This window comes from Mus caroli, unplaced genomic scaffold (assembly GCF_978045245.1).
Source record: "Mus caroli unplaced genomic scaffold, Mus_caroli_1 scaffold_7, whole genome shotgun sequence".
NCBI classification, from domain to species: Eukaryota; Metazoa; Chordata; class Mammalia; order Rodentia; family Muridae; genus Mus; species Mus caroli.
The window spans coordinates 51,498,465-51,525,464 of record NW_028227262.1 but is presented as its reverse complement, the minus strand read 5'-3'; the positions used below and the strand labels follow the sequence as shown (position 1 = coordinate 51,525,464).

The window sequence follows — 27,000 nt, the reverse complement described above, 5'->3', positions numbered from 1 at the left end:
AACTCAAAGATCTGCCTGCTGGGATTAAAGGCAAGCGGCATTGCCACCCAGCATAAATTGATACTGATATAGACTCAAATCCCACCAACAGAAAATTGAGTGAATGAGTTAGCTCTGTTAGCTTTCAGTCTCTGTAACAAACCTCTGAAATAACAACATTGTAAGTGATTTTTTTTTCCTCAGTTCAAAAATGTTAGTGCATGGACTACAAAGATGACTGAATGGGCTTGCTACAGAGAACCAACCAAATGTAGAACTGTGCCCAAACAGAAAGTAACTGATGGTGTCTTTGTACACTGCCCATTACTAAGTGGAAAATGATGCTATCACTTACCTGAGAGGTACACATCTACACACACAGGCACAAATATACACACCAAACACCGACACACAATAAAATAAAACACACATACAGACACAACACACACCTCCCAAACAAGACACCACACACATATCACACACCACATCTACATATACACTTACACACACTTCACAGATGAAGTAATATTTAAAATGTTTACTAAATGGAAGGACTATGGTATAAGAGGAAAAGGGATCTTGAATGATACAGACAGTTACATTACAAAACAAAATTTTAAAAATATGCAGCAATCCTTGAAAGCTGAAATGGACCTAAATGTTTTCCAGTTGTTGCATGTGACTACAAAGGAACTACTCAAACAACTTCAAAACACACTAGAAGACACAAAGTCTTCTTCAAGATGTCTACCTTCAAAGACGGGGAGAATTAAAAAAACAACCTAGGCTGTGCTCAGCAACTGAACAGTTAGTGACAATCCTGGCATTGTATGACAAGCCAAAGTGAAGTAGCTAGGATGAAATAGCTGGCGTTGTAAGGGAAGAAAGACTCAGGAAGTCATACACATATTCTGCACTTCTCAGTTTTCCTGCAAGTCTCAGCAATCTCTCTTGCATATCCCACCACACAGGTCTGTGTACAAAGGCGCGCTTCTGTGAATTATGGTAAAATGAAATATATAAGCAGACTTTGAAATCTTTATTTAAATCAGACCCATGCTTACTTACAGTACCTTTCATTTGGAATTAAAATATCAATCTTTTAGTTTAAATCATACTTTTAGCCCTTTACAAAATATGTAGCTGGTTTTTGTTTTTTTGTTTTTAGTTTAAAACTGGCCAAGGATAAGAAAACTTGGACCAGCTTTTTTGTAATGAGAATGAGAAATGATCCCTGGAACATACATGTCTATAATACTAAATAGCAATAAAATAAGACATTTTGCACCCATTTCTCCTTAATTTGGGGGCTTTCTTTTCAATAACTACAAATTGTGTGCATCTAAAACATTTATTTACTTTATGTGTATGGGTGTTTTGTCTGCATCTAGGCCTGTGCACCACTGTGTGCCTGGTGTCTGAGGACACCCGAAGAGGGTGCTGGATGCCCTGGGACTGGAGATACAGATGGTTGTGAGCCACCACATGGGTGCTGGATGCCCTGGGACTGGAGATGGTTGAGCCACCACATGGGTGCTGGATGCCCTGGGACTGGAGATGGTTGTGAGCCACCACATGGGTGCTGGATGCCCTGGGACTGGAGATGGTTGTGAGCCACCACATGGGTGCTGGGAATCAAACCCAGGCCCTTTGGAAGATCAGCAAGTGCTCTCTAGGCCAAAATCATGTGCTTTTTAATAAGCATTCAAATAAAACTTTCAATTAATGAAATAACTGATGGGAAACATACTTCCTAAATATTCTTTACATTTACTTAACTACAAAAACCAAAAATTCTTCTAAGTCAGTAATCATCCACACTTAGCATATTTTGAAGTGCAATATCATGTATTTGGTACATCCCACATGCTGAATGCTATCGAGTGTTCTCAAGAGAGGCCCAGCAGCAGCAGCAGCAGCAGCAGCAGCAGCAGCAGCAGCAGCAGCAGCAGTCTCCACGTGCTCTCCCAGAGAGGCACAAGGGTGTGTTACCTCCAACACCTGGGCCTCTTAATTCAAGTATCTGAGGGTTTTTTTTTGTTTTTTTGTTTTGTTTTGTTTTTTGAATTTTGTTTTCTCCCCCAAGAATGGAAGCATCTAACTGCAAACTATTTTATGCATTAGAATATTCTACTAGCATATGGGTAGATAATTTTCAATGATACATAACAAAGAAAATTAAAGAGCAACCAATGCTTAATAAGTCTTCTGCCACTTACTGGATTATTTACAAGAAATTTATTCAGTGCCCCTTATCAACTTGAAATGTACTGAGAGGTCTAAGTATATTCTAGCCAACATAAGCAGTGTGAACATCAGCTATTAATTTATAGATGAAGCAGATATAAATGGTTGCATGTCATTTTATAAATAAGTAAGTTGAAAACATTTTAAGATTTTTAAGTGGGCTGCGTTTATTAATGTTATTAAGAACCAAGAAAAATATTTAATGTTGATATTATAAAATCTAGAATACAGGAAATTTTAATTTCAAAATCTTTTCTCTGCCACATTCCCAAATTATTTGTTTAAAAAGTATTTTACATTTCCCAAACTACCAGTTCTAAATGCTTGCCAACAATTTTGAAATTCAGGTTTCCTGTCTCTTTTAACACTATATATTTATTGCTGTCAGACTTATCATCTTGCCCCTGAATATTAAAACATTTTAAAGCTAGCAAAAAGTTATGAGGCTGCTTTTTACCACTAAAATACAAAAACTTAATTTTATGACTGTTACTTTCACCAAAAGAACATTTATTCATGCTACAAATCTGAGTTCCCACAACAGAAACACAAGAACACAAGATAAAAACAAGGTCACTTGAATTACCCCTAAAAATTCTCCATTCTGCAAGATGGCTACTCACAGCTGTGATCTGAAGTATAGTTTAAAATGTAACTAAAATTTACAGTTTTCACTTGAACTCCTACCTTCTCGTTGTGGGGAAGATAGTTTTGAGGCGCAGAGTGGATGCCTGAAACAGTAGAAGCTATCAATTTCCAGCAAGACAGCCAATGTGGATGTTCATCTTCCCATTAAGGAAGCAGTCCTGGCTAACCTTTGGCTTTGTCACTTGGGGCCATTAAAGAACAAAGGGATTACCTGATCACAAGCACATCCATACACTAGTACAGTAGACACAACAGCTGAGCTGAGGCGGCTCAGGGGCTGACAGGGTGTGGGAATGTCCTGGACACATGGAGTCAAACAGTGAGATTCTAGCAGGCTCCCCTCAGCAGCATACACTCTAACATTTATTACTCTTTCTGGAATTTCCATATATTTTTGGATTATTTTTTACCTTTGCCAGAACCACAAAAAGCAAAAGAATAAAGAAGGACTGTGATAAAAGCAATTAAACAATTTTAAGTAATAAAATCTTATCAAAATATTTTACAGGTCTAAAACACAACCTGACTAATTTTTAAACAAAGTGACATTTGGAAGAGGGGAAAACTATATTCTAAAGTTATTCTACACTACTCCTCTTTGCAATTTTTTTGTTTGTTGAAGGTTCAAGGAAAAACGGTTCAACTACATAAAATTATAAAATCCCCAATTTAACTATACTCCTATTACTTTTCTGTTCTGCTATGGAGATTGTTTTAAAACATTCATTTCTAATGTTCAGAAATATAATTATATGAAACTAAACAAGGAATTTTAAAGAGTAAATTGACTAATTTTAAGAGTAAATTTTTTAGTGATTTTATTTTGTTAGATTCATATAACAGTGTAGTTACCTGCTACTGATAGTATTTACCACAATTTACTACAAGTAACGTTTCCCACTACCCAATTATGCCTAGTATAGCTTTCTTTGAATAAGTAACAAAAAGCATCTAGATTTGTTCACACTTCATTGTGGAAGATAACATGGAATAAATTTTCAAAACAAATATTTTTAAGTTTAAATTACTCTTTAAATTTTAAACATGTCAGTGTGACTTCTGCTTTTAAAGGAAATCCTTAGTTAATAATTTAGTAGTTACAGGCTCAATAACCTTTTTACTCAAATATTCAAAACAATTTTAAGAAATATGTTGAAGATTTCAGTGTGAAAGATTTCAAAATTTCAGTGTTAACATTACTCTGTAAATCTCTCAATATGTACAAACACATACAAATTAGATACAATACAATTAATTATATATCCACAATAATACGAAAACACCAGTCTCCTTTCCTGTGGATAAAGTAATAAGTCTCTGTGCTGTTCAAGGCACCAAAAAAAAAAAAAAGAAAAAAGAAAAAAAAAGCTTTAAAAAATAAAAATTTAAAGAATAGTTTCAAAAATAAAATTCAAATATTACATAAAATAATTTAACTGCAAATATTACTATATACTAGAAAAGAATTTTTTAAAAAGTTTTTTACAATCTACAGCAAATCCCAGTTTCTAATTCTATAAAAGAATTTATTGGATGTCTGCATTTATATATTAAGTGTTTACATTTAGTTTGATGGGAAAACAAACTTCAGAAGTTAACTGAGCCTTTGTCTTAGAAGTTCATCTATTTGAGTTTTATACATATTTTTTACATCTTCAAGATCCAAGCGAAGTTCCTCTGCTTCTTCTGCTTTTTCTCCGTACATCTGCAGAATAGTGTTGTATCTTTGATCCAAATCCTGAAAAAGATGTGATCATACAAACATCTACAGTTGTTATAAGTCACTAGAAAAATTATCACAAGTTGAACAAAAATATAAACTCATCTCTTTAAAAAGTTACACTCACAGCCAGTCTGTCTAGGGATACAGAGCAAAACAGAGGGACTGTTTGAAAAGCTAGACAGGGGACTGAGGAGACGGCTCAGTGAGGAAGGGCACTTGCTGAGCAAGCATGAGGACCCTGCTTCTAAGCCTCAACACTGACAGAAGCAGCCATGTAGCAGCCAGGCAGTGGTGGCGCACACCTTTAGTCCCAGCACTTGGGAGGCAGAGGCAGGCGGATTTCTGAGTTCGAGGCCAGCCTGGTCTACAAAGTGAGTTCCAGGACAGCCAGGGATACACAGAGAAACCCTGTCTGGAAAAACCAAAAAAAAAAAAAAAAAAAAAAAGAAGCCATGTGGCCTGTAACCTCAGCCTACCCAGCAAGCTCTGGGCTCAGTGAGACTCTGTCTGATGGGAATAACAGGGTAGAGAGATGGAACAGGGCAGCCACTTATTCTTCCCGACTCCTAGCATGCATCACAGCACACATGTACATAACACACATACAACACACACCACACACACACACACTCTCCAACCCCTATTTCTCCACTAAATGTACAATTCTCTCCAACTAAGATTTAGTCGGTCTCCTTCCCATTAATTCAAGTATCCTTAATGAGATTTTTGCCTTCGTGATTAACTTGGTTTAAGTACTGCTTGGCAATACCCCACAGGACAAGTCTGCCCTAACATTTAGTTATGTCATAGTGATGTGATGAAACAAACATCGAGTCAGATATTAAGAAGGCAGACATAAATCTTGTTCTTTTCTTCGATTAGAACTGAACATTTTTATCTAAACAGTTTAGATAGACAGTAACACAGGCAATGGATTCATCTCTAACATTCTTTACTCAACTATTGACTCATTCATTTCCAACAAAATTACCAAGTCATCCATACACATTTTATGTAAACTAAAACCAGGGAAAGGAATAATTACTGGATTAAAATATCTTAGACTCATCCCTAAGTGAAGAATACTTACTCGCAGCTGAACTCGAAGCTTGGGTATCTCTTTCACTTTCTCCTCAAGTTCATCATTCTGATTTGTTAATTTAACTAGCTCTTCGGACATTATGGATCGAGTTTTTTCTAGGTTACTAATTTCTAGCTGAAAAACATAATCAAAAATGGTTTCAATAAAAACATACCTTGTTTAATGCTCTTATTAATATAAGAATACTCAGTGTATCTTTCTTGAAGACAAACATATGTCAATATACAATCCTGAAGCAGTGGGAAAAGGGGGGCCCCAACTTTCTTTAGGAGTTTATTAATTAGAGGGTTCACTAAGCAAGCAAGAAGAAAATTCAATGACTTCTTGCAAAAATGCAGCCAGATTTTTCTCTTAACAATACACATTTCCATTACTCTAAGTTACTAGAAAAGTCATAGGAGTGTAGTCCCTCCCAACCGTGGGTTTATCACTAAAAGCTTTCACTACTCGCTGAGAATCTAAGCAGCACTCCCAAGCACAGCAAGCCGAGCAATTTACATCAATCCATATTAAAATTATTCCAATGAGAATGGAAGAGCTGTTCATTTTCAGTGTATAAAGTTTATCGTCGTAAACTAAAAGCAGCTTTACTAATCCCCACTCCATAAGCGATACAGCTCCCGCCTGCCCGCCTCTCTGTGCTGTTTCTTCTGTGTGCAGGTCTCTCTCATCTTAGTCAGTCCTTGCAGTGCACAAGTTAGAGAAACTCTTCCGTGGCATATACGAGAAGAATGACGCAAGCACGACTTCAGTGCTTCCTTTTTTCTTGTTGAGAAGAGATGCTGGGAAGAAAGGGCCCCTCCTGCTCTTAGATACACTAAGTCCTCTCTGGGGAAGGCCAGGGCTCAGGCTCCCAACATGTCCTAGGACAGAGCAGATAAATCTACCTCATTCTGGCAGTCAGCCAGTTAGGAGAATCAGTCATCTGACTCTAGCTTTTATTATTAGTAAGTGGGATACATGTCACCAATTCATGTTATTTTCCAATGGGCACAAAGTTCAGATGAAATGAAGGCTACTACTTATTGGGACCCATTATTTCATGGGTTTCTATGGCATACTTAATTTTTGTTTTTAGTACTTTATTTTTATTCTTTTGGAGATTTTTTTTAAATTTAATTTTATTTGTAATTAATTTTTTACACTCCATATTCCATTCCCTGCCCCATAGCATACTTAATTTTTTTCAATACCTGTAAATGACTAATTTCTCCTTCCCTCAGCTTTAGCTGAGACTGCAGATTTTCAATAATGCTCGATCCAGCTCCCATCCTTACAGCTTCATAAAGATTGCTTCCACTGGCTGATGTAGACATTGGCCCAAATGAATGGTCATGAGACTCATCCTATTCATTAAAGAGCACACAGACAATTAACACACATTATGTTCTATTATCAAGTTCAAACAAAGATCCCGTTCATTCTTGCTTTGAAATGTCTTATGAGTTTTCTCAAAAGGAGAAAATCATATGTATTTCATCACTTCAATTAGCACTACATTCCCCAACAAGGTCACGGTATCAGCCGATCTGGCAACTGCATGTTCCCTTTAGCATTACTCAAGGTAAGAACTAAACACATGTAAGAACCACACGTAAGCCATTACCTGAGACAGGAAGGATGCTTGCAGCCCTGCAGCATCGACTCCACTTATAGAGCTGGAGCGTGACATGGTGGGAGTGCTACAAACAGAAAACGGCTTGTGGTCCTTAGGGGAGAAAAAACTCTGTAAGACTGAGAAACAAAAATAAAGCAAGCAAGAAAATTTTCTAGAATGAAAACAAAGGCTCACAACCATCTGTAATGGAATCTGATACCCTCCTTCTGGTGTTTCTGAAACAGTGACAGTGTACTCACACACATAAAATAAATTTAAAAAAAAAATAGGAACTGAGCTGGCAAGATGGTCAGCAGGTAAGGATGCTGGCTGTCAAACCTCACCTAAGTTCAATCAATCCTATGACCCACATGGTAAAGAAGAAAGAAGCAATTCTAGCCTCTAGCATGTTGTCTTCTGACCTACACGGGATGCATGTATACACACACACACACACACAAATACACATAATAAAAACATTTTAAATTAAAATTTAAAGCCTGGGGGCTGCTCAGCAGTTAAGAGCACTGACTGTTCTTCCAGAGGTCCTGAGTTCAATTCCCAGTAACCACATCGTGGCTCACAACATCTGTAATGGAGTCTCTCTTCTGATATACATAAAAAACAGAACACTCATATACATAAAATAAATAAATCTTAAAAAGGCAAAAAAAATTTTTTTTTAAATTTAAAGCTTGCCTTGCCCCATTTATATTATAGCACAATTAGCCAGGTTTATTATTTTTTAAATGGAATCAGAGTGCTTCGGTTGAAAAGCCTACAGAAGCTAACTAAATCTTGTTATATAACATATTATCAATTACTCTTAAAGTTGCTAAAATTTCTGACTTATTCCTTTTATTTTAATGTAAAACCAAAAAACAGCCAGGCAGTGGTGGTACATGCCTTTAATCCCAGCACTTCATAGGCAGAGGCAGAGGGGCAGAGGGGCAAAGGGGCAAAGGGAAAGGCAGAGGGAGAGGCAGAGAGAGAGGCAGAGGCAGGCGGATCTCTCTGAGTTTGAGGCCAGCCTGGTCTACAGAGTGAGTTCTAGGACAGCCAGGGCTACAAAGAAAACAAGGAAACATGTTTTGTAAAAATTACCTTTAGGAGCTAAGGAGGTGGCTTAGTGCATAAAGCATGGAGACCAGAGTTCAGATGCAAGAACCCATAGAAAAGCTAGGCAAATGTGGTGGGTCCCTGTAATCCCAGTACCCAGGAGACAGAGACAGGCTCCCTGAGACAAGCTAGCTCATTAGACTCGTTCTAGGCTCCGCAAGAGACTTGCCTCAATAAAGCAAAGTAGTGAATAAGTGAAGATAACCAATATCAACTTTTGGCCTCCACGAGCATGTGGACACACATACCTGCACATATGCAAACACACAAACACATATTTTCACACACCATACTGATACACATGCAAAAAAATCAACAACAACAACAAAACCCCTCACTACATTTACTAATCAGAAAGATACAACAAGCCAATTCATTCTGAAGTTACCTTTGGGCCATTTGCTATATTAGTTTCAGTAAGACATCACAGCCAGGCAGTGATGGTACATGCCTTTAATCCCAGCACTTAGGCAGAGGCAGAGGCAGAGAGAGAGGCAGAGAGGCAGAGAGGCAGGCAAGCAGAGAAGCAGGCAGGCAGAGAGAGAGGCGCAGAGGCATTTTTAAAAGTGTAAAAGTTTCTATATAACCAATCACAGACCATTTGAATGCATTCCAGTGACTTCAAACCTGTTCTCATGGAGCACTGGCCATGCTACCACACTCAGTTCAGTAATTTTAGAAGGAGAAAAACTCAGGACATCAGGACAACCAAGCCACAGTCACCCACAACAGCTTAGCTATACCTATTAGCACAAACCAACACAATTCAGTACCTTTTCTTTTAGTGCTTCTTGAGTGAAAATGGTTTTCTTCCTTTCTTGTTCAACTTTCATTCTTTCCATTTCTAACTGACTGCTCAAAAGTGTCTAAAAGAGAGAGTACAGTAAGATCATTTGAGATCCTAGCCCCACCCCCGCAGGAAACTCAGAGTGTCAAGTACAAGCCGCCCCTTCAGCCCTGAGGACAAGGTTCCGGCTCACCCAGCTTAGCTCCGAAGCAGTTTGCGGCTGCCCTCCCCATCCATCTCTAACACAGGCCTGAGGGAGCGAACACTAACAAATACCTTTTCTTTCCTTGACTCTTCAAGCGTTCTTACATATTCATCTTTTAGGTTTTCTAATTCAACTTGGTACCTAGTAAAATCAGAGGGAATTGAACAAAACAAAAAAGGCGACAGGAAAGACTATTAAAACCTCTCCACTTGTCAAACCCCAGATGCATAGTCAATAGTCATTTTGTCACCAGCTCAGCACTGAAGACTTTCCAGCTGACTGTTCCAGATCACTGAGATTCAAAAGTTCTACTCCACCCCCATTTTTTAAACCAGTGCTTGGAGATTTAAAATGAGACATTTACACTGTAATTTAAATACTACCATTCCAAGCTCAAATTTGGCAAAAAAGAGAGGGGGAGGGGGAGAAACAAACAAACAAACAGAGAGAAAAGAAAAAGCAGGGGTCAAGGGTAAAAGCATATCCATTGACTTTATGTAATTTCAGAGAGATGATTTTACAGGCCATGGTTTTAGGAGAATCCAAATTCTTACTTAGAAAACACTGGGATGGGCTGGCGTGATGGCTCAGTGGTTTAGAGCACCAACTGCTCTTCTGAAGGTCCCGAGTTCAAATCCCAGCAACCACATGGTGGCTCACAACCATCTGTAACAAAATCTGATGCCCTCTTCTGGAGTATAGCTAGTAGGACAGCTACAGTGAACTTACATATAATAAGTAAATAAATCTTAAAAAAACAAAACACTGGAAGACTGCATAGCCACCATTCTCTCCTCCCTTCCTTCCCTCCCCAACCCTTTGCTTCTGTTGGTAGCATTAGTCTCTTTAAAAAAACAAAAACAAAAACAAAAACAACAACAACAAAAAAAACACTGATAGGACAAATACTTTACCTGGAAAAACACAACATATGGAGAACATCACATGCAGCCTTACAAGACCTGCAGTGGATCCTTCCCTAGCTTGGCACACATCAGAAATGACCCTAACTTTAAATACTCAAGGTGTTCAGTTCTCCATGCAACGAAACGAAGACCCAACAAAATACTTTCCAAAAGTGCTTTAGAATGTCAAGAACCACAGAGAATCACATAAATATACTCATACTCACCGACTATTTTCATCCTCTAGTTTTCTTAGTTTATTTTTCTCTGACTCTAGCTGGGCCTGAAGTCTACTGTTTTCCTGTCGTAATAACGTATTCTGTGACTCCACTGAAGACATCTGGATTTTGTTGGCCAGGAGTTCTTCTGTAGCTGCACGTTCTCTTTCAACTGCTGCCGCCAACAAGGTCTGTGATTCACCTGATTATAGAGGAAGAAAAATCATATACATACACCAGGGAAAGATCAGACACCAGGTTGGTTCTGACCTCAAATTTCTAGTTACTCGCTTTTCCAGACTTAGACAAGAAGCCAGCATTGCTCAATGCACAAGTTAGCATTCTTTCCTCAGCATATGGACTTGAAAATACTGTTACTCAGTAGCAGGGTAGTGAATCAATAAAAAGCACTGGAGCAACCAAATATCCATGGACAAAGTAGACTAGTAAAAGAACAAATAGAATGAAAGAAAGATAGAGCCATAAAATAGAGTCCCTCTCCTGCAGCAGGTGCAGAGGAGGAAAGGACAGCGGGCTAAAGACAGAGCTTCATTAGTTGTTTACTTGTATAGCAGGCATGAAGCCATGGTTTCATCCCCAGCACTGCATAAACCAGGGTTGGTGGTATACATCTATAATCCCATGACTCGGCAAAAGAAGCAGGAGGATTAGGAGTTCACGGTCATCCTTGGCTACCTAGAGGGTTTGAGATCAGTTTGAGGTCAGTTTGACTATATGAGGTCTTGTCTTATTTATTTAGCTGTTTGTAATATAAAAAAGACAGGTACAAACTGGAAAAAAATAAATGCAAGAGACATGTATAGATTTAGTGCTTAAAGTACAGACAGAACTCTCCGAAGTGAAACTGTAGACAGTTTAGTTAAAAAATGAGCAAAAGCTATGAACAGGCAGTTTACCCTACAGCGTGGACAAAGCTGTCACCAGGCAGTTTACCCTACAGAGTGGACAAAGCTGTCAATAGGCAGTTTACCCTACAGAGTGGACAAAGCTGTGAAGAGGCAGTTCACCCTACAGAATGGACCAGTGGAAAACAAGCACATGAACCAATGCTCAGCATCAGCTCTCATTAGGGAAAAGAAAATTAAGATGATGAGATATAAGAAGTTATGAATGATAAATTGAAACAAAATAAAACACAACAAAAACAGAGAACCGAAAATGCTACCAAGGTTTTAAACAAACTGGATTATTCCCACAGCTATAAGCACTATGAAAACAGTTCAGCAATTTTTCTGAAAACTAAACACGAATGTCCATATCGTCCAGCAACTGCACTCCTGAACAGACATTTACAGCACCTTTACCTAAATCTGGAACCAGACCAGCCATCCTTCCCCAAGTAAATGGGGAAATAAACTATAGAACAGACATTCCAGACTAACACTCAACAGTCAAAAGACTACACTATTGAAATGTTTATAACTTTTTAAAATTTTATTTTATTTGTTTGTGTAGGCTCGAAGTATATGAATAGAGTAATACTCTCTATTCAGTCATTTCCCTCAGCCAATTTCAATGTCCCAAAGTTTAATTAACAGAACAGGGAAGCTGCCCTGAACTGAACTCAACACTTTGGAGTGAAAATTTCTCTGTGCATTTCAGAAAATAACACTGAGAAAACAGGATCTGAGTTGGGCGTCCCAGCACTCAGGTAAAAGGCACATACAGTAGTATATGCCTGTAATCCCACAGCGAGGCAGGCACAGACAGGAGATGCGGGTGGCTTGCTAGCCCGCCAATCTACCCAAATCAGTTAGCTCCAGGCTCAATGAGACCCTGTCTAAAAAATAAGGTAGAGTAGTAATTGAGGAAGATACCAGATATCAACCTCTGGCCTCCACACATATGCACATACATATGGGCATATGAATTTTCACACATACTTGTACACACAAACACATCACCCCACACAAATACAACAAATGAAATGGCAGGCAGTAAAGTACATGACACACTGTGTAAGAAAAAATGCTTTAAGAGTTCCAACTGAGGTGTCCATAAAAAAGCAGGAAAGACATATCTATACGTTAGATACAATGTCTCCCTGGGACTGGGTGAATTTCAGTGTCAGATCACTATTCTACCTCTACAGACAAGACAGAAAGTCTCCTGCATCAAATGTAAACTACTAAAGACGTTACCAAGCCTATCAGAAAGACTCTTCTCCAGGGTCTCCCACGAGGACGTCTGGGACCCCAGCGTTGCTTGTAAGTTTTCTATCTGTCGCAGCAACGGTCTGGCTGTTGATGAAACACTTTGACTCAGCTCTTGGTTTCGATTCTCTGCTTCTTGGAGTCTCTGAATCAAAAAATTCTTACTTTATTACCACTGACAGAGAAAAAGCAAAACAAAACAAAACGCTAAAAACACCAGCAAACCTAAACTTTAGTTCAATTTTTCCAAGAAAAAAGTTAGCTGGAGGCTGGTGAGATGGCTCAGTGGGTAAGAGCACCCGACTGCTCTTCCAAAGGGCAGGAATTCAAATCCCAGCAACCACATGGTGGCTCACAACCATCCGTAACGAGATCTGACTCCCTCTTCTGGAGTGTCTGAAGACAGCTACAGTGTACTTACATATAATAAATAAATAAATCTTTAAAAAAAAAAAAAAGAAAAAAGTTAGCTATCTTACTTCTAAAAAGAAAAGAAAAACAATATTGAATATGCAGCAAGCCTATTGATAAAGACTTCCTTTAAAACAAAACCAAATGTTTTCCTAGTTCTTTTCAGAGAATTGCTTGAACTTGGTTCACTAAGCTACAAACATGTGCCAACTGGTAGTAACACTTTCGATCCAGGAATACTAGCCTCCTGAGTGGTCACATTACTTCAAGAGATACACTTTTGACCTTGTGCTTGGGAAAGCATGACGACAATACCTGCTGAAGTTCACTGATCTCATGGCGTAAGTAATCCTCTTTCCTGGCAGCTGCTTGCTCCGCCCGCTGCAGCGCTAGCCTGAGGTCCCCCACCTGCAGGATAAACAACACTCTGTCAGAGCATTAGCTGTAACTTCCTGCTGACATTTGTGTTGACTTTTTATGCATGACACTTCATGCTAAATGGTGAGCATACATCCTGATCCTTAAGCAATGCCAAGGCTATAAACATATTCACCATCTAACTGAAAACATCCTGTTATCAAAGAAAAGTATGCAAAGATGTATAGCCCTGCCATACAATAAGAGAGAGGAGAGATGAGAACTAGACTAATGAATAAACAAACAAACAAATAAAACCTAGGTACTAAACTAGGGGTGTTGGGACACACCGGTGAGGTCAGTATGAGCATTTCGACCTCCAGGCCAGCCTAGGCTGTCCAGATGGCTGTGCTACATAGTAGGCCCTATCTAAACAATAAAACAAAACGAAACTCTTTCTGAGTGTGATGCTGTGTGCCTGTGGGCACAGCTACTTGCGAGTATGAAACAAGAGTTGAAGGTCGCTTATACAACACTGGTTCAGTACAAGAACAAGGAGCAAGGTGCTGCTCACACACAGCTACACAATGAGTAACTACCCTAACTTTTTTAATACTGTGGCATCATATTTAACTAATCAGAAAAGGGTGTTGGCATCTATCTGGCCACTGCAGTACAGCAGATTTAGTCTTTGGAGCACATGGAGATGCTCTGAAGCATTAGCAAGCCTGGCAGCAACAAGGTGAAGGCAGAGCTCTGAACTGTAGCAGTCCTGTGATTTGTTTTCAAATGCTGATACACAAGCATTAAACATTACAATCAAGGCATAAAATATTTATTCATCATAAAAGGTTATCATGTCTACGGTTATCAATTATTAAAAAAAACCTAGAGGGCGGTAATATTAACAAAGTAACATACAAAATTAGCAATCCTTATATACCATGGTGGTTTCAAGAATGACAATCCCAGGCTGGAGAGATGGCTCGGTGGTTAAGAAAGAGCACTGGTTGCTCTTCCAGAGGTCCTGAGTTCAATTCCCAGCAACCACATGGTGGCTAACAACCATCTAGAATGGGATCTGATGTCATCTTCTGTCATGCAGGCAGACATGCAAATGGAGCACTTATATATTATACACATAAGTAAATAAATCTTAAGCAATAAAAAGAATTTAATAAAAAGTGACAGTCCCATATCCTATTCCTTACTCTCAATTTTTCTTTATTATTGTAATATATTTTTAATATGAAAGAATTTTTAAATATTAAAAAAAAATAGAGTATTCATGTGTGTGTGTGTGTGTGTGTGTGTGTGTGTGTGTGTGATGCATGTGTATGACATGTGTGTACAGGTGCCCAAGGAGGTCAGAAGAGGGCACTGGACCACCTGGAACTGAGTTCTGGGCAGTTATTAAGCAGCCATGTGAGATCTGGGAACCAAACCTGGGTCTGCAAGAGCAGTAAGTGCCCCTAACTGCTGAGTCATCTCTCTAGCCCATTCATTTAAAGTAGTAATATTCTGTATACATGTCTTTATCTTTTTTAAAAGACTTATTTATTTATTTCACATATGTATGTACACTGTCGCTATCTTCAGACACACCAGAAGAGGGCATCACAAATGAGTCTGTATAACCCAGTATTCTAAAAATGCCAGTGACACAGTCATAGAAATCTCCTAGATGTACCTCAGAGAAGAAGAGATTCACATTTGTTGACGTTGCAGAAATTTCCTACCTGAAGCGCTAATGCCTCTTGCTGTTGACGGGCTTCTTCCTGGGCCTTCTCCAGTGCCCCAGAAAGTTCTTCTTTAGCCTTCATCTCACGCCTCAGAGCAGCTTCCTGTACCTCACTGTCCTTAGCAGCACTGGCTTTGTGAAGATCGGTAAGTTCCCTTTAAAAAGTAGATTGATACTTTTTATTTATTAATAAAACACAAATGTAAACACATAGCTAAACTAATGCAATTTCTATGTGCCACAGAAATCTCAAAATAACAGCAAGCACACCTGTACAATAATTCTAGTCATTATAAGGATCTTACAGTTGGACTCGCTTTGTCTAATAACAGATGCACTCATAGAAAAATCTGTAAATGTTGCTAGTACCTAGACAACAGAAAAAAAGACAAGCTGGAGAGATGCTCAGTATTTAAGAGCTACAATCTTCTCCATCCTTCTCAGGCATGTGGTACACAGACATGCATGCAGATAAAATACCAATGCACATAAGAAATAGAAAGGAAGGAAGGAAGGAAGGAAGGAAGGAAGGAAGGAAGGAAGGAAGGAAGAAAGAAAGAAAGAAAGAAAGAAAGAAAGAAAGAAAGAAAGAAAGAAAGAAAGAAAGAAAGAAGACAGACAGACACAGAGAGAAAGAAAGAAAAGGAGGGGAAGAGGAAGAGGAAAGAAGACAGACTTCTTCAACCTCCCACTGTGATAACAGATTGTAAACCCACCACACAGTTCATACCTATACGCACTATCTAGGGCAGCCTGAGTACTTCGGCTCTTCTCTTCAAGTTCATCCATGTCTACCTGAAGTCGGCCAAGATCTTTCTCCTGGCGTTCTACCACAGAATTTAGTTTTTTAATATTTTCTCTATGTTGTTTCTCAACCTCCTCTTTGCCATCAAGGACCTATGTTAGCAAAACAGATAAGAACACCTTTCAATAAATGGTGCATGGTACATAACGAATTCCAGGAAATCTCTTAACACTGGCTATAGCTTGAATAGAAAATGTGGCCCACTGGCACATGTGTCTGAACACGGCTCTGCTCATGGTAAGTTCTGGAAAGCTGTTCAAACCTTGGCTGGAGGAAATGGGAGGACAGGCCTTCAGGGTCTTTATCTTTTTTAAAAGACCAAGTAACAAACACTTGCCACACACTTGCCCCACCACAAGCCTCAGTCATACCTTCCCCACTGTGATGGAATCGTTGTTCATGTCAAGTGTTTGATCACGGTGACATGAGACAACATTAACTAGTCATTTATCTATAAACTAAGCCCTTTTCTTGCCTGACATCCCATTAGATCATTCTGAATGCTGCACACACCATGGCCAATTACAGGAAGTAAGAGCAAGGCATGCTCAGAGTCTAACACTGAGTGCTGGTCACCTGTCTTAAGTGCTGTAACTCCTCTTCCAGCTCCTTAGCTTTTCTGTTCAGCTTTGCAATGACATTTTCATTGTCTTTATCTTTAGCTCTTAATTTCTTAATGATGTTGGAATTATGCAGCTGCTGCTTTGAAAGTTTTTCTCCTGGTGGTTGTAAAAAAACAAACAACAACAACAACAAAATAGTGAGTGTCTAAGAACCTGCATAGAAAGCTTTATCTAACCAGTAGCAAAAATGACTTTTTAATACCATAAAGACTTTAAACTCCAGTGTGAAAACTCATTTGAACAGGAATTATCAATAAATATTAAAATTATTACGTGACAGGATTCTAGGTAACAAGATACTAACAGTCTTCATTTGATCTTTAGCCTCAATCTCGGGCTCCTCCTCCTACCACAGCCTTCCAAACACTAGGATTATCGGTGTTTACACTGCGTCCAGCTCATAGCTATACATTAGGATTCCCTATGTACCTCTATCTCCTGCTTATAAAAATAGGTTCAGAACCAAAAAAAAAAAAAAAAGGTTCCTAAAAGACAGGAAAGTATATCATATCTAGCATTATACTGAGTAATATCTAATATACTCACTGTTTAAAGGAATTCTTATGTAAGTAAAAAAAAAGTTGGGTAAAAGTTAGCTTCAAATTAAGTGATTGCTTCCAATTGTCCTCAAATTCTATAGCTGCTCTGAAACATATTTACATTCAATGACTTAAGAAATGTTCACCCCACATTTGTTGGTTTGGTTGGTTTGGTTTTTCGAGACAGGGTTTCTCTGATTAGCCCTGGCTGTCTTGGAACTCACTCTGTAGACCAGGCTGGCCTCGAACTCAGAGATCCGCTTGCCTCTGCCTCCCAAGTGCTGGGATTAAAGGCATGCACCACCACGCCCGGCCACCCCACATTTGTAATATGAACATTTTAAAAATAAAAGATCTAACATTAACAATCACTAAAATAGTTGCAATATTGCCATGCAATGAACTTTATACAGCCGTCAGAGATAATATACAAAATATTTCATACTACAGTGACAGATAAGAAATATGCAATTTTAACTATGCTTGAAGATACAAAGATACACTGAAGAAAAACTAGACCTCCAAGATTTAAAAAGAAAAAAAAAAGCCAAAATACAAATATATTAAAAGTCACCAACTGTTGGAAGCTCATCGCACTCAGACCGGGAACTCGGAGCCCGTCAGACCTGCATCACAGCCTTCCTATGTCTTTGTTTACTGACGGGCTCCTTTATGGCATGTTACAAACTTGTAAAGGGCAGCACAAATTTCTGCCCAGTTTTTGGAAACTTTAAACATAAAAAATCTTCCCAGAGCAAAAAACTGCATAGCATATTTTTCTTTCAAGACATCTCACCCCATTCTTCCACAAGCCGTGGAAGGCAGAGTCTGGGGTGTAAGTCTACCCTCCTGGCTTTCGTTCCCCTCCCCTCCCCTTTGCTTCCTGTTCCTCCTGTTCCATCCCACTTTCCCTCTTCTCCTCCTTCTTTCATTTTCCTGTTGTATATTGTTGTTGTGTTACTCAGGTTTATCTTCACCCCCTTGTCTTGGCAGATCCTCTGGCTTCAGTGGCCACCATACCTAGCGCAGTATCTGTCATTAGGAAGCGTGTCCTACCGACTACATAGGAAGTAGTCTTCCTTTTTCCTAGACTATTATTAATAATCAACAAAATACCTACCTTCTTCCATTAAACCTTGGATCTGTTCATCTTTTTCCTTCAACAGGTCTGCAGTTTGACTACTATTTAATCTAGTGGCAAGTTCTTCCTTTATGGTTTTCATTTCCTAATTTAAAAAAGCTGTGGTTATCATAAAGAATTATTTTCATCCTAGGTATATTTTTTTCCAGCCTTCCCTTGTTTGAAGACGCCACCCACACACAATATCATTCCAATATTAAAAGCTATCAGTTTAGTTAACCCACTTGCATAGTTAACTAATACAAGAAAACAGCTGTGAATACCACATAAGTCTATACTCATCATTTCTATAAGCAAGTTTTAATATAAAAATGAGTGAAAATAACTTCCTATACTGTTGTCCTTCAGTATTTCTACACGTGCAATCTATAGGTTAGGCTTTGCATTTGGAACAACACAGCAATACAAGACAGGAAGAGGTTTGTTGGTTAAGCGTCTCAAGTTATTGCCAGTGTCTAAAATGAGCTAGCTAATTAAAGCAGCCAAGCATGAGACTTCATGTAAGAGTCACACAGAAAAACAGTAAATTTCCACTAATCAAGTCTATCGTTACTATGGTTATACACTTTTAAGTCCCAATAACAATGGCAACCAAATTACTATTAGTCAAAAAGCAGAAAAGGGGTCCTGTCAAATGGCTTGGCAGCTAAAAGCACTTGCCACCAAGCTGATGACCTGTATTTGATGTACAGGATCCACATGGTGGAAAGAGAAAACCATTCACTGCAAACTCCCCCACGCACACGCACACATGTACACACATGTACACAGATGCCCACACAGAGACATTAAAATGTAAGAGATTACTAATAATAAAATGAGAAAGCAGCCTAATTTCAACAAGTTAAATGCAAAGAGCAAGTTATTAACAAAAGCTAGGACTCACATGATAATTTACAAGCATAGTTTTTAACTATTCTTGAATGTAAGTGCTCCTGATTGAGAGCACAGCAATAACGGCTTCTGAAGAGGCATGGCTTTGCTCCCAAAGAGCACATGGCAGTCCCTGCAACTAAGCAGGGGAGGATGACTACAGTGACATGCAGGGGCTGAGAAGGCTGCTAGGCATCTAACTGCAGAGTACAATAGTCTCCCTAACAGAATTAGCCTCCCAAATGCCAATAGGATCAAAGATGAAGAATGTCAGCACAAGTCAGTATTACATACGCCAAAAAGGAGTCATTAGCCACTACAAACTACACTTTTCATCTAGACTTAAAGAAGTGTACATGTTTGAAGTGGTAGGAAAATAATCCAGGGGACTAATGAGTACTTTGAAAATGTACATAGTACCACTTAGGTTTAAGTGTTGCTTATTTTGATGGAATTATCATTTTTGGTTACCTTAATGGTCTCTGCAAGGATTCATATGTAAATTACATAAATACCTGTTTTAGAGAAAATGTATGTATGCATGTGCACATTTGAGTGTACAATAGTAGAGGACCCAGCAGCCTTCAGGGAGCCTTCAGGGAACTTCTCTGATTAATGCTCCACATTATTATTTTTTTGAGACACGGTCTGAACATGGACCTCATCAATTTGGCGAGGCTGGCAGGCTAAAGAGCTTTAGAAGCATCCACCATCCTTGAGCCTCTCCCCCAGCGCTGGGGTTACTGACGCTGCCATTAAGCCTGGGGTTAACATGGGTTCTGGAGATCCAAACTTCAGTCCCCGGGCTGCAAAGCCTGCGGAGCCGACTCTCCAGTCTCTACATTTCTTTAAAGTATCAAAATCTACCAACTTTAATATACCAAAAATCTACAAGTCACCTGTTAATATGCTACATATATTTTTAATGTTTACTTGTTTCTAATACCAAAATCTGAGTTCACTCACGGAACTCGACAGCGTTTAATTTCAATTACCTTCTTAGCAGCATCTCTCTCCTTGCAGGCTAGTTGGACTTTCTTCTCTGCTTCTGCAATTCTCTGGGTAAACTCATCTTTCAGGGAAGAAATGCTACTACTTTCTTCTTTTACTCTGAACATTTCACTAGATTGAAAATATATGAGAGTGAAGACGCTGTTGACAGTCTAGAGGCAGTGAGGTCAGTTCCCAAAATGCAGACAGCATTTTTTCCAATATATACCATATTAAAGTGGGTGAAGTCTAGTAACCTGTGCTCTGCTTTGTTTGTAAGACATGGTCCTACACCAGAGCACAAGTGTCCTCTGGAAACTCACCCTTCTACCTGTTTCTCTGCTGGGATTTTATGATGGCATGTGTGCCATCAGGCCTGGCCCAACAGTTAATTCATCAAAGAAAAAGTATTTGCAAAATTAAAGTATTTATTAGTGTTAGTCAGGATTGAACCCAGAGATGTGCATGCTAGGAAAACGCTAGACCACAAACATGTATATCCTCAGCCCTACCAAACTAAATTTAAGAAACCTAAAATATTAGATGTGCAAATCTACAACAAAAATAAGTGTTTCAATTCTAAATCTTTCCTGTCACACTTCCTCAATCGTCTCAAAGTAAACCAATCCAGTGTTAACTATAGGATTTCAACTTTCACTAAACACGTTTTAAATCTCTAATACTAAGAGAATAAGAAGATATACATATGTGTATGTAATATACACATTTGAATGTATTTTTATAAAACATTGATTGAAAATGTCAAAGATAACATGGTAAAGATAATTTGAGAAGAAAAACTTTAAATATGTTTATAATTGAAACACTATAATTTTCAGTGACTATAAACAAGTTCAATTTCAAAACATTTTGTAAAGACTTATTTATTGAGTTTTATATACATGCATATACATATACTACATACAAGCCTGGAACCCTTGGAGTTATGTGGGTGCTGGCAACCAAACACAGGTCCTCTGCAAAAGCAGCAAGTGTTCTTAACCACTAAGCCACCTCTCCAGGTCCAAATTGTGAAACGCTTCCATTTTAAAGCATCCAAGTACAACGGCCTGTACACACGTAGTGACATCACTCGTGTGCTCTGCATACTTACTCCTTCAGGTTATCATAAGCTTCCTCCAGAAGTGCCTTTTCTTTACTGAGGGACAATAACTGAGTCTCCCTCTTTTCTAGCTTCTCATTCAGAAATTCAACTGTCTGAAAGGAGAGAACAACCACGAGTCAATCATTTGTGACGCAGGTAAAAAGCCGTAAGCGTCAGCTGCTCACAACTCAAACACCACTGCTGAGGACACAGGCGACACCGACGAACTCTAACCAATGGTTAGGAGAGGACACACCAGAGCAGCCACGTACCTGATAGGATTACACACTGATGAAGGAGGTGGGAGAACGACTAGGCAGAATCTACCTGAGAACATAGAAGATTCCACTTCTGCCTCTAACCTTACAGGAAGCACATGGTGACTAAACAGGTGATATGCATTAGAACATCTAAAACGGTGTGTTCCTAACAGAAAAAATCTAGGATAACCTATTTGTACAGCCACTAAAGAAGGAAGATAAATTAAAAAAAAAAAAAAAAAAAAAGGGTCAATCCAAACTTCTGGCATTGTTTCACATCTTAATTTCGTTGTACCTAGATATCCTGCTGTATTCTTATTATCCTTTAGCCCAAATGTAATTCTTTTTTAACTATTCTCCACTATACTTAAAAATACAAGTAAAACAAAACAAAACAAAACAAAATAACCCTTAAGCATGTAATTTGAATTTTCTAGGATATATCAGTACAAAACTAACAGAATTCTCTGAGTATCTCATGTCTAAGTCTTGCTAAAGCAGTGATAAACTTCTCTGTAAAGGGAGAGAGGGTGCCTTTCCAGCTTCTAAAAAGTCTTGTCTTGAGTCAGAACAGACTAAAAATCACTTACCTTCCTAAAGAGTCTGAAAACATGAACAGTAAGTAGTGCTGCCTTTGGGGGATTCAAAATACCAGCATGTACTCTATGGCTGCTGCTGCTGCTGCTCATTCAAAACTACAGCATGGCATTTTGTTCCTGAACAATATGAAACCCAGGGCACGGAACCTGCTACTTTCAAAAATGTTAACTAAGGCAAAATGAGCATTCACAGGACATCTCTCCACATGTTATATATATATGTATATATATATATATATATATATATATATACACACACACACACACATTTATCCACATGTTATATATACATCTCTCCACATGTTATATATACATCTCTCCACATGTTTTATATATATATACACATTTCTCCACATGTTATATATACATTTCAGAAGCCTATTAGAGATGCTAGCTCCTATTCAATGTCTAAGACTCAGGAGAAAGCAGTGCTGTGGTCTAACATTAAGAATGGACACCATTCTCTCTTGTATGTATTAGGGAGAAGTCACTGGCCATTCCCAGGTGCTACTTTTCCTCCCTGGCCATTTCATTTTCTCATTCATATAAGTTAGCTATTAAAAACAGATAGCAAAGTAACGTAAGGAAAAGGCACGCCAAAGCACTGTAAGAAGTACACTTGTTATGTCGATGAAACATCAACATTAGACTAGTGTACTGGCTGGTTTTGTATGTCAACTTGACACAGTTGGAGTTATCACAGAGAAAGGAGCTTCAGTTGAGGAAATGCCTCCAAGAGATCCAACTGTAAGGCATTTTCTCAATTAGTGATCAAGGGGGAAAGGCCCCTTGTGGGTAGGACCATCTCTGGGCTGGTAGTCTTGGTTCTATAAGAGAGCAGGCTGAGCAAGCCAGGGGAGGCAAGCCAGTAAAGAACATCCCTCCATGGCCTCTGCATCAGCTCCTGCTTTCTGACCTGCTTGAGTTCCAGTCCTGACTTCCTTTGGTGATGAACAGCAGTATGGAAGTGTAAGCTGAATAAACCCTTTCCTCCCCAACTTGCTTCTTGGTCATGTTTGTGCAGGAATAGAAACCCTGACTAAGACAACTAGTAATCACAGGAAAGCATCTACAGTATTCATATATTCATATAAAACCAAAACGATAAAATCTAAGATTTCCCATAGACAGGATACATTGGTAACGTTCAGGTTGATATGCCATGTCTATCGTCAGGAGAATACACTGTGACTTAACCAGTCCTTTGCAAACTGTCAGAAAGATGAACAGAGCAGCAAAGAATGTTAAAGTGATAAGGATGTAGCAAGACAGATGGAAAATGGAAACTCTAAGCTTTTATATCATGTCTACTTAGTCTACCATAGTTGCTTTGCAAGAATTTCAAATAATTTAACATAATTATTCATTTTAAAGTCCTTAACTGCTACAATTAAAGGATCAAACATCTACTTTTTCAAATCTCCACACATCCACGGAAATATCTGTAACTCTGAAACATCCCCCAATGCCCTCTTCTACGTTGTAGTTACCTTGCAAACATCTTTCTCCGGCAATGCTTTTGGCTGGTTTTCAACAGCTTCACACTGCTCAGTGGCCGGTCCAGAGGCAGAGTGCCCGCCACTTCCTGCTGTGGGAGAAGCCAATGTATCTGGCTGGTCACAGTTCACTGGAGTAGCACTGCGGCCACTTTCCTCTAATTCTGCTTCCTCAGAAGGCGCAACTAATGTCTCGTTTCCTTCCTCTTCTTCAGCATTCTCTTCAGTAGATTCTACTACTTTAGTCTTAGGGGTTGAAGGACTCACTACTATCGGTACTAAAGCATAGCCGCCTTTGCCTGGCAGCTCATCGTCTGAGTTGATCTCACTTACGCTCCGGCTATCTAGAGACTGCACGCTAAATGAGTCTATTCTTTCGAAAGCATCCGAGGAGCAGCAACTCTCGGTGAGCTTCTGGAAGTCATCTAAGCGGCTGTACTCGGGGCAAGCAGACGCAGAGAGGAGCTGAAACGACGTCTGCATGAGGTGAAGACTCGACTTTGCATCCGAAGTCTCTTGCCTCGAGCTGGCCGAGCTCTCACTGATTACACTCTCGTGATCTAAAACTTCTATGTCACTAGTGGTGGAGGTGCCCGACGAGAAGGAGCTCACAGGAGGAGAAGGTGTGTTGCTCTGTCTGTCTTCGTGCTTTTGTTCTTTAGGTTCCACAGCCATCTCCTTCGTTTCTGCCGGGAAAGACTGAGCGGATGTGGTAGATACATCTTCTGTTGTGTTTACATTAACGACGTTTTCAGACGCCTTCAATCTCACCGTGGGCACCTTCACCTCAGCCTCTTCACCTGCCGTTTCTTCCTGCTTGTCTTCAGCTACAGGTGAGGGAGTGCCCACGGCTGGAGTCTCTCCCGAAACACACACGGAGTCTCTCACTTCAGCTGTCTCCGAAGCTCTGGACTGGCCGGGAGATGACGATTCTTGTAAGCTGCTTTTCACTTCTTCCTCTGGCCGCTGGGATTTAGCTGGAGGTTTTGATACCACTGGGCTCTTCTGAATGGTCTGGACATCCGACGGAGAGAGAAAGGCACTGAAGAAATTTTCAGATTCATCTACTACAGTCCTTCGAACTGGCTTTGTAATTGCTTGAGAGGCTGTTGGGGGACTCTGAGGTTCGCTGCTTGAGTTCAATCCCCAGGTTGAAGTGTCCCATCCTCCACTCACAGGGGGACTTATTCCTTTGACAAAATAAATTAGTTCATTAAGTAAAGAATATTAGCATTAGTATTTAAATCATCATCAGTCATCAACTGGGAGAAAAGGGAATTTATGAACTGCACCCTGTAACTTGGAAAAGTTAGACTCTTTCCTTACAGCATCACTTATTAGTTTCCAGGTTAACTTTGGGCGTTAAAGAATAAAACCAGTGTAGGCCAACGTATGAGAGTCTCAGGAACAAGTACAAGACCAGACTTGGTTTTGCCAGGCCAAAGCAAGTATGCTAGCCCCTCCGAATACATGCCTAAAGTAGTGATCAAGGCTGTACAGCCAGTGTGAAATCCCAGACACATGGCTCATCTCACAAAGACAGTTCAAATCTTCACTAACACACATGCAGCCACAGCACTATCCAGCCACACACTCATTTTATTCTTGTAACATTACATAATAAAACTTAATTGTAAACTAAACAGACAGCAATGCTCAAAACTTAACCTGAGATGATAGACAGTCTTTTTTTAAAAAATCATAATTAAACTGATGAGAACAGTGAGTTCTCGTGAATGAATTCACTTTTACGTACTTAATGACCAGTCTGCAAGTTCCTTTCTCTTAAACCCCAAATTATTTTATCCGCATTTTTTAAGATAGCGAAATTAGAAGCTGATGGAAAGGGTACTAGGGACTTCCTGAGGAAGAAAAAAAAAAAAACTCAAGAAGCCCTCTAACAAAATCTGCCTTTTAACGAGATTCCACAGCTATGAGGAACGAAGAGTGTTGGGGAAACTGAACTGGGGACAGAGTTTTACATTTATTTGTTCAGTGTGTGAAACCAGAAAACAAAGCTTAAGGCAAGATTAGGTCTTCGAGGTAGCTAATTAGCATCCTCACGGATACCAGGGTTTAACTTTGCCTCTTGAAAAATGTGGTACAAAATTATAGTAACCACACGTTCACTTAAACCATCCCTATTCTTCAGACCCATGTTGTTTTGTAATCTAAAACACAACAGATCATCAATGAAAATAGCATTCAAGAAAGCATATTCCATTTCAGACAACCTGCCCTTAAAAATAAATTATACAGCACTATTCATGTCTCAGATTTCGCCCGGGGCGGGGGATAATGAGTATCTTTTTATTTGAAACGTATTTGATCTTAAGTTTAGTAACTCCAGCTCTGGGGTCTGAGCTTCCCAACAGCAAGGTGCCACAGAGAATGAAATAAGATCACGATATACCTACAGTCATACATAAACTAAGATATTCAATGATTCAACTTAGGTCCGGAGTTTTCAACCATGTACATCTAAAGCCAGAAACCACAGAGTGAACTCTTTTTCATCCAAAGGTTTGCCCCCAGTGTCCGTTGCTACACACGTAAAAATGCTCCAGACTCCCTCAGACTTAAAAGACACAAGCAACCGAATAATCCTGGAAAGAGTAATTTCAGTTCATCTGAAAGACCTGGTGCTGCAAAAAGGGCTACAGTTGGGAACTCTTGGAGCACAAATCCTCTGGGGACTCTGCCCGGTACAGTCTGTGCCTCACCTGGAGAAAGTTACTTATGCATTCTGAGTTTCGGTTAGCTCCTCTGTAGAACACGGGGACTACCGTCCCTGACTCGGGTTGTTTTGAGACGGCGAACTTTTTGTAAATAAAGTCTTTTGTGTTCCTTAGACGCTTCCCGCGGGGCTCCGGGACTGGGGATTTACAAGGCTCCGACCTAGGGCGCCAAGGCGGAAGACGCCTAGCAATTGGGGATCTGGGGCTGTGCTCCTGACTCTGTAGCCTGGGGCCAGGGCCGGAGCTCGAGCTGACACCTGAGGTCAGCAGGACCCGCACCGGGGCCGAGGCGTGCGGGACTGGGGTCCGACGGCAGGCAGGCGCGACACCCGGGGACCCGCTTACCCGGCTCGCCGTACGGGATGGCCTCGGCCCAGGCGCTCGGCTCCTCCTCCTGGATGTCCAGGACCCTGTCGATGGACTTCTGGGCCTGGGACAGGGCCTGCTTGGCGAAGCTGGACAACTGCGAGGCATTGAACCAGCTCATGGCCCCTCCTCAGCGCCGGCTCCGGCCGGCTCCGGCGGCCTCAGCGGCGGCCCCGGCCCCACCGCCTCCCGCAGCCGCGCGGCGCTGCGAGCCTTCCGCACAGCTGAGCCGGGCCCCGCCGCGCATGCGCC

At 39.9% G+C, this 27,000-nt stretch overlaps 1 protein-coding gene and 1 non-coding gene across 2 annotated transcripts; both read right to left on the bottom strand.

The window, feature by feature from the left end:
- Window positions 1-2,367: 2,367 nt before the first annotated feature.
- Window positions 2,368-27,000, bottom strand: Tmf1 (TATA element modulatory factor 1). The gene is made up of 17 exons (XM_085840242.1): window positions 26,728-27,000; window positions 23,639-24,834; window positions 21,299-21,402; window positions 20,190-20,316; window positions 18,301-18,406; window positions 16,595-16,737; window positions 15,944-16,110; window positions 15,212-15,368; window positions 13,431-13,523; window positions 12,693-12,849; window positions 10,540-10,732; window positions 9,479-9,548; window positions 9,189-9,281; window positions 7,306-7,407; window positions 6,893-7,045; window positions 5,688-5,813; window positions 2,368-4,612 (listed from the first exon to the last, which is right to left on the bottom strand). Exons 1-17 carry the CDS (start codon window positions 26,867-26,869, stop codon window positions 4,469-4,471), a joined length of 3,273 nt encoding a protein of 1,090 aa, XP_085696368.1. The 5' UTR covers window positions 26,870-27,000; the 3' UTR covers window positions 2,368-4,468.
- On the bottom strand, window positions 11,999-12,129 carry LOC115031370 (small nucleolar RNA SNORA36 family). Its single transcript, XR_003837011.1, has one exon. It is a non-coding gene; the product is annotated as a small nucleolar RNA SNORA36 family (small nucleolar RNA).

Excerpts from the sequence above, each read along its gene's own strand:
- Tmf1 (XM_085840242.1), bottom strand. The coding sequence starts at position 26,869 with ATGAGCTGGTTCAATGCCTCGCAGTTGTCCAGCTTCGCCAAGCAGGCC. Across the intron at positions 15,369-15,943 it reads GCCCTAGATAGTGCGTATAG|GGAACTTACCGATCTTCACA; the intron begins GTATGAACTGTG and ends TACTTTTTAAAG. Across the intron at positions 10,733-12,692 it reads GAGTCTTTCTGATAGGCTTG|GTGAATCACAGACCTTGTTG; the intron begins GTAACGTCTTTA and ends CTCTATAATCAG.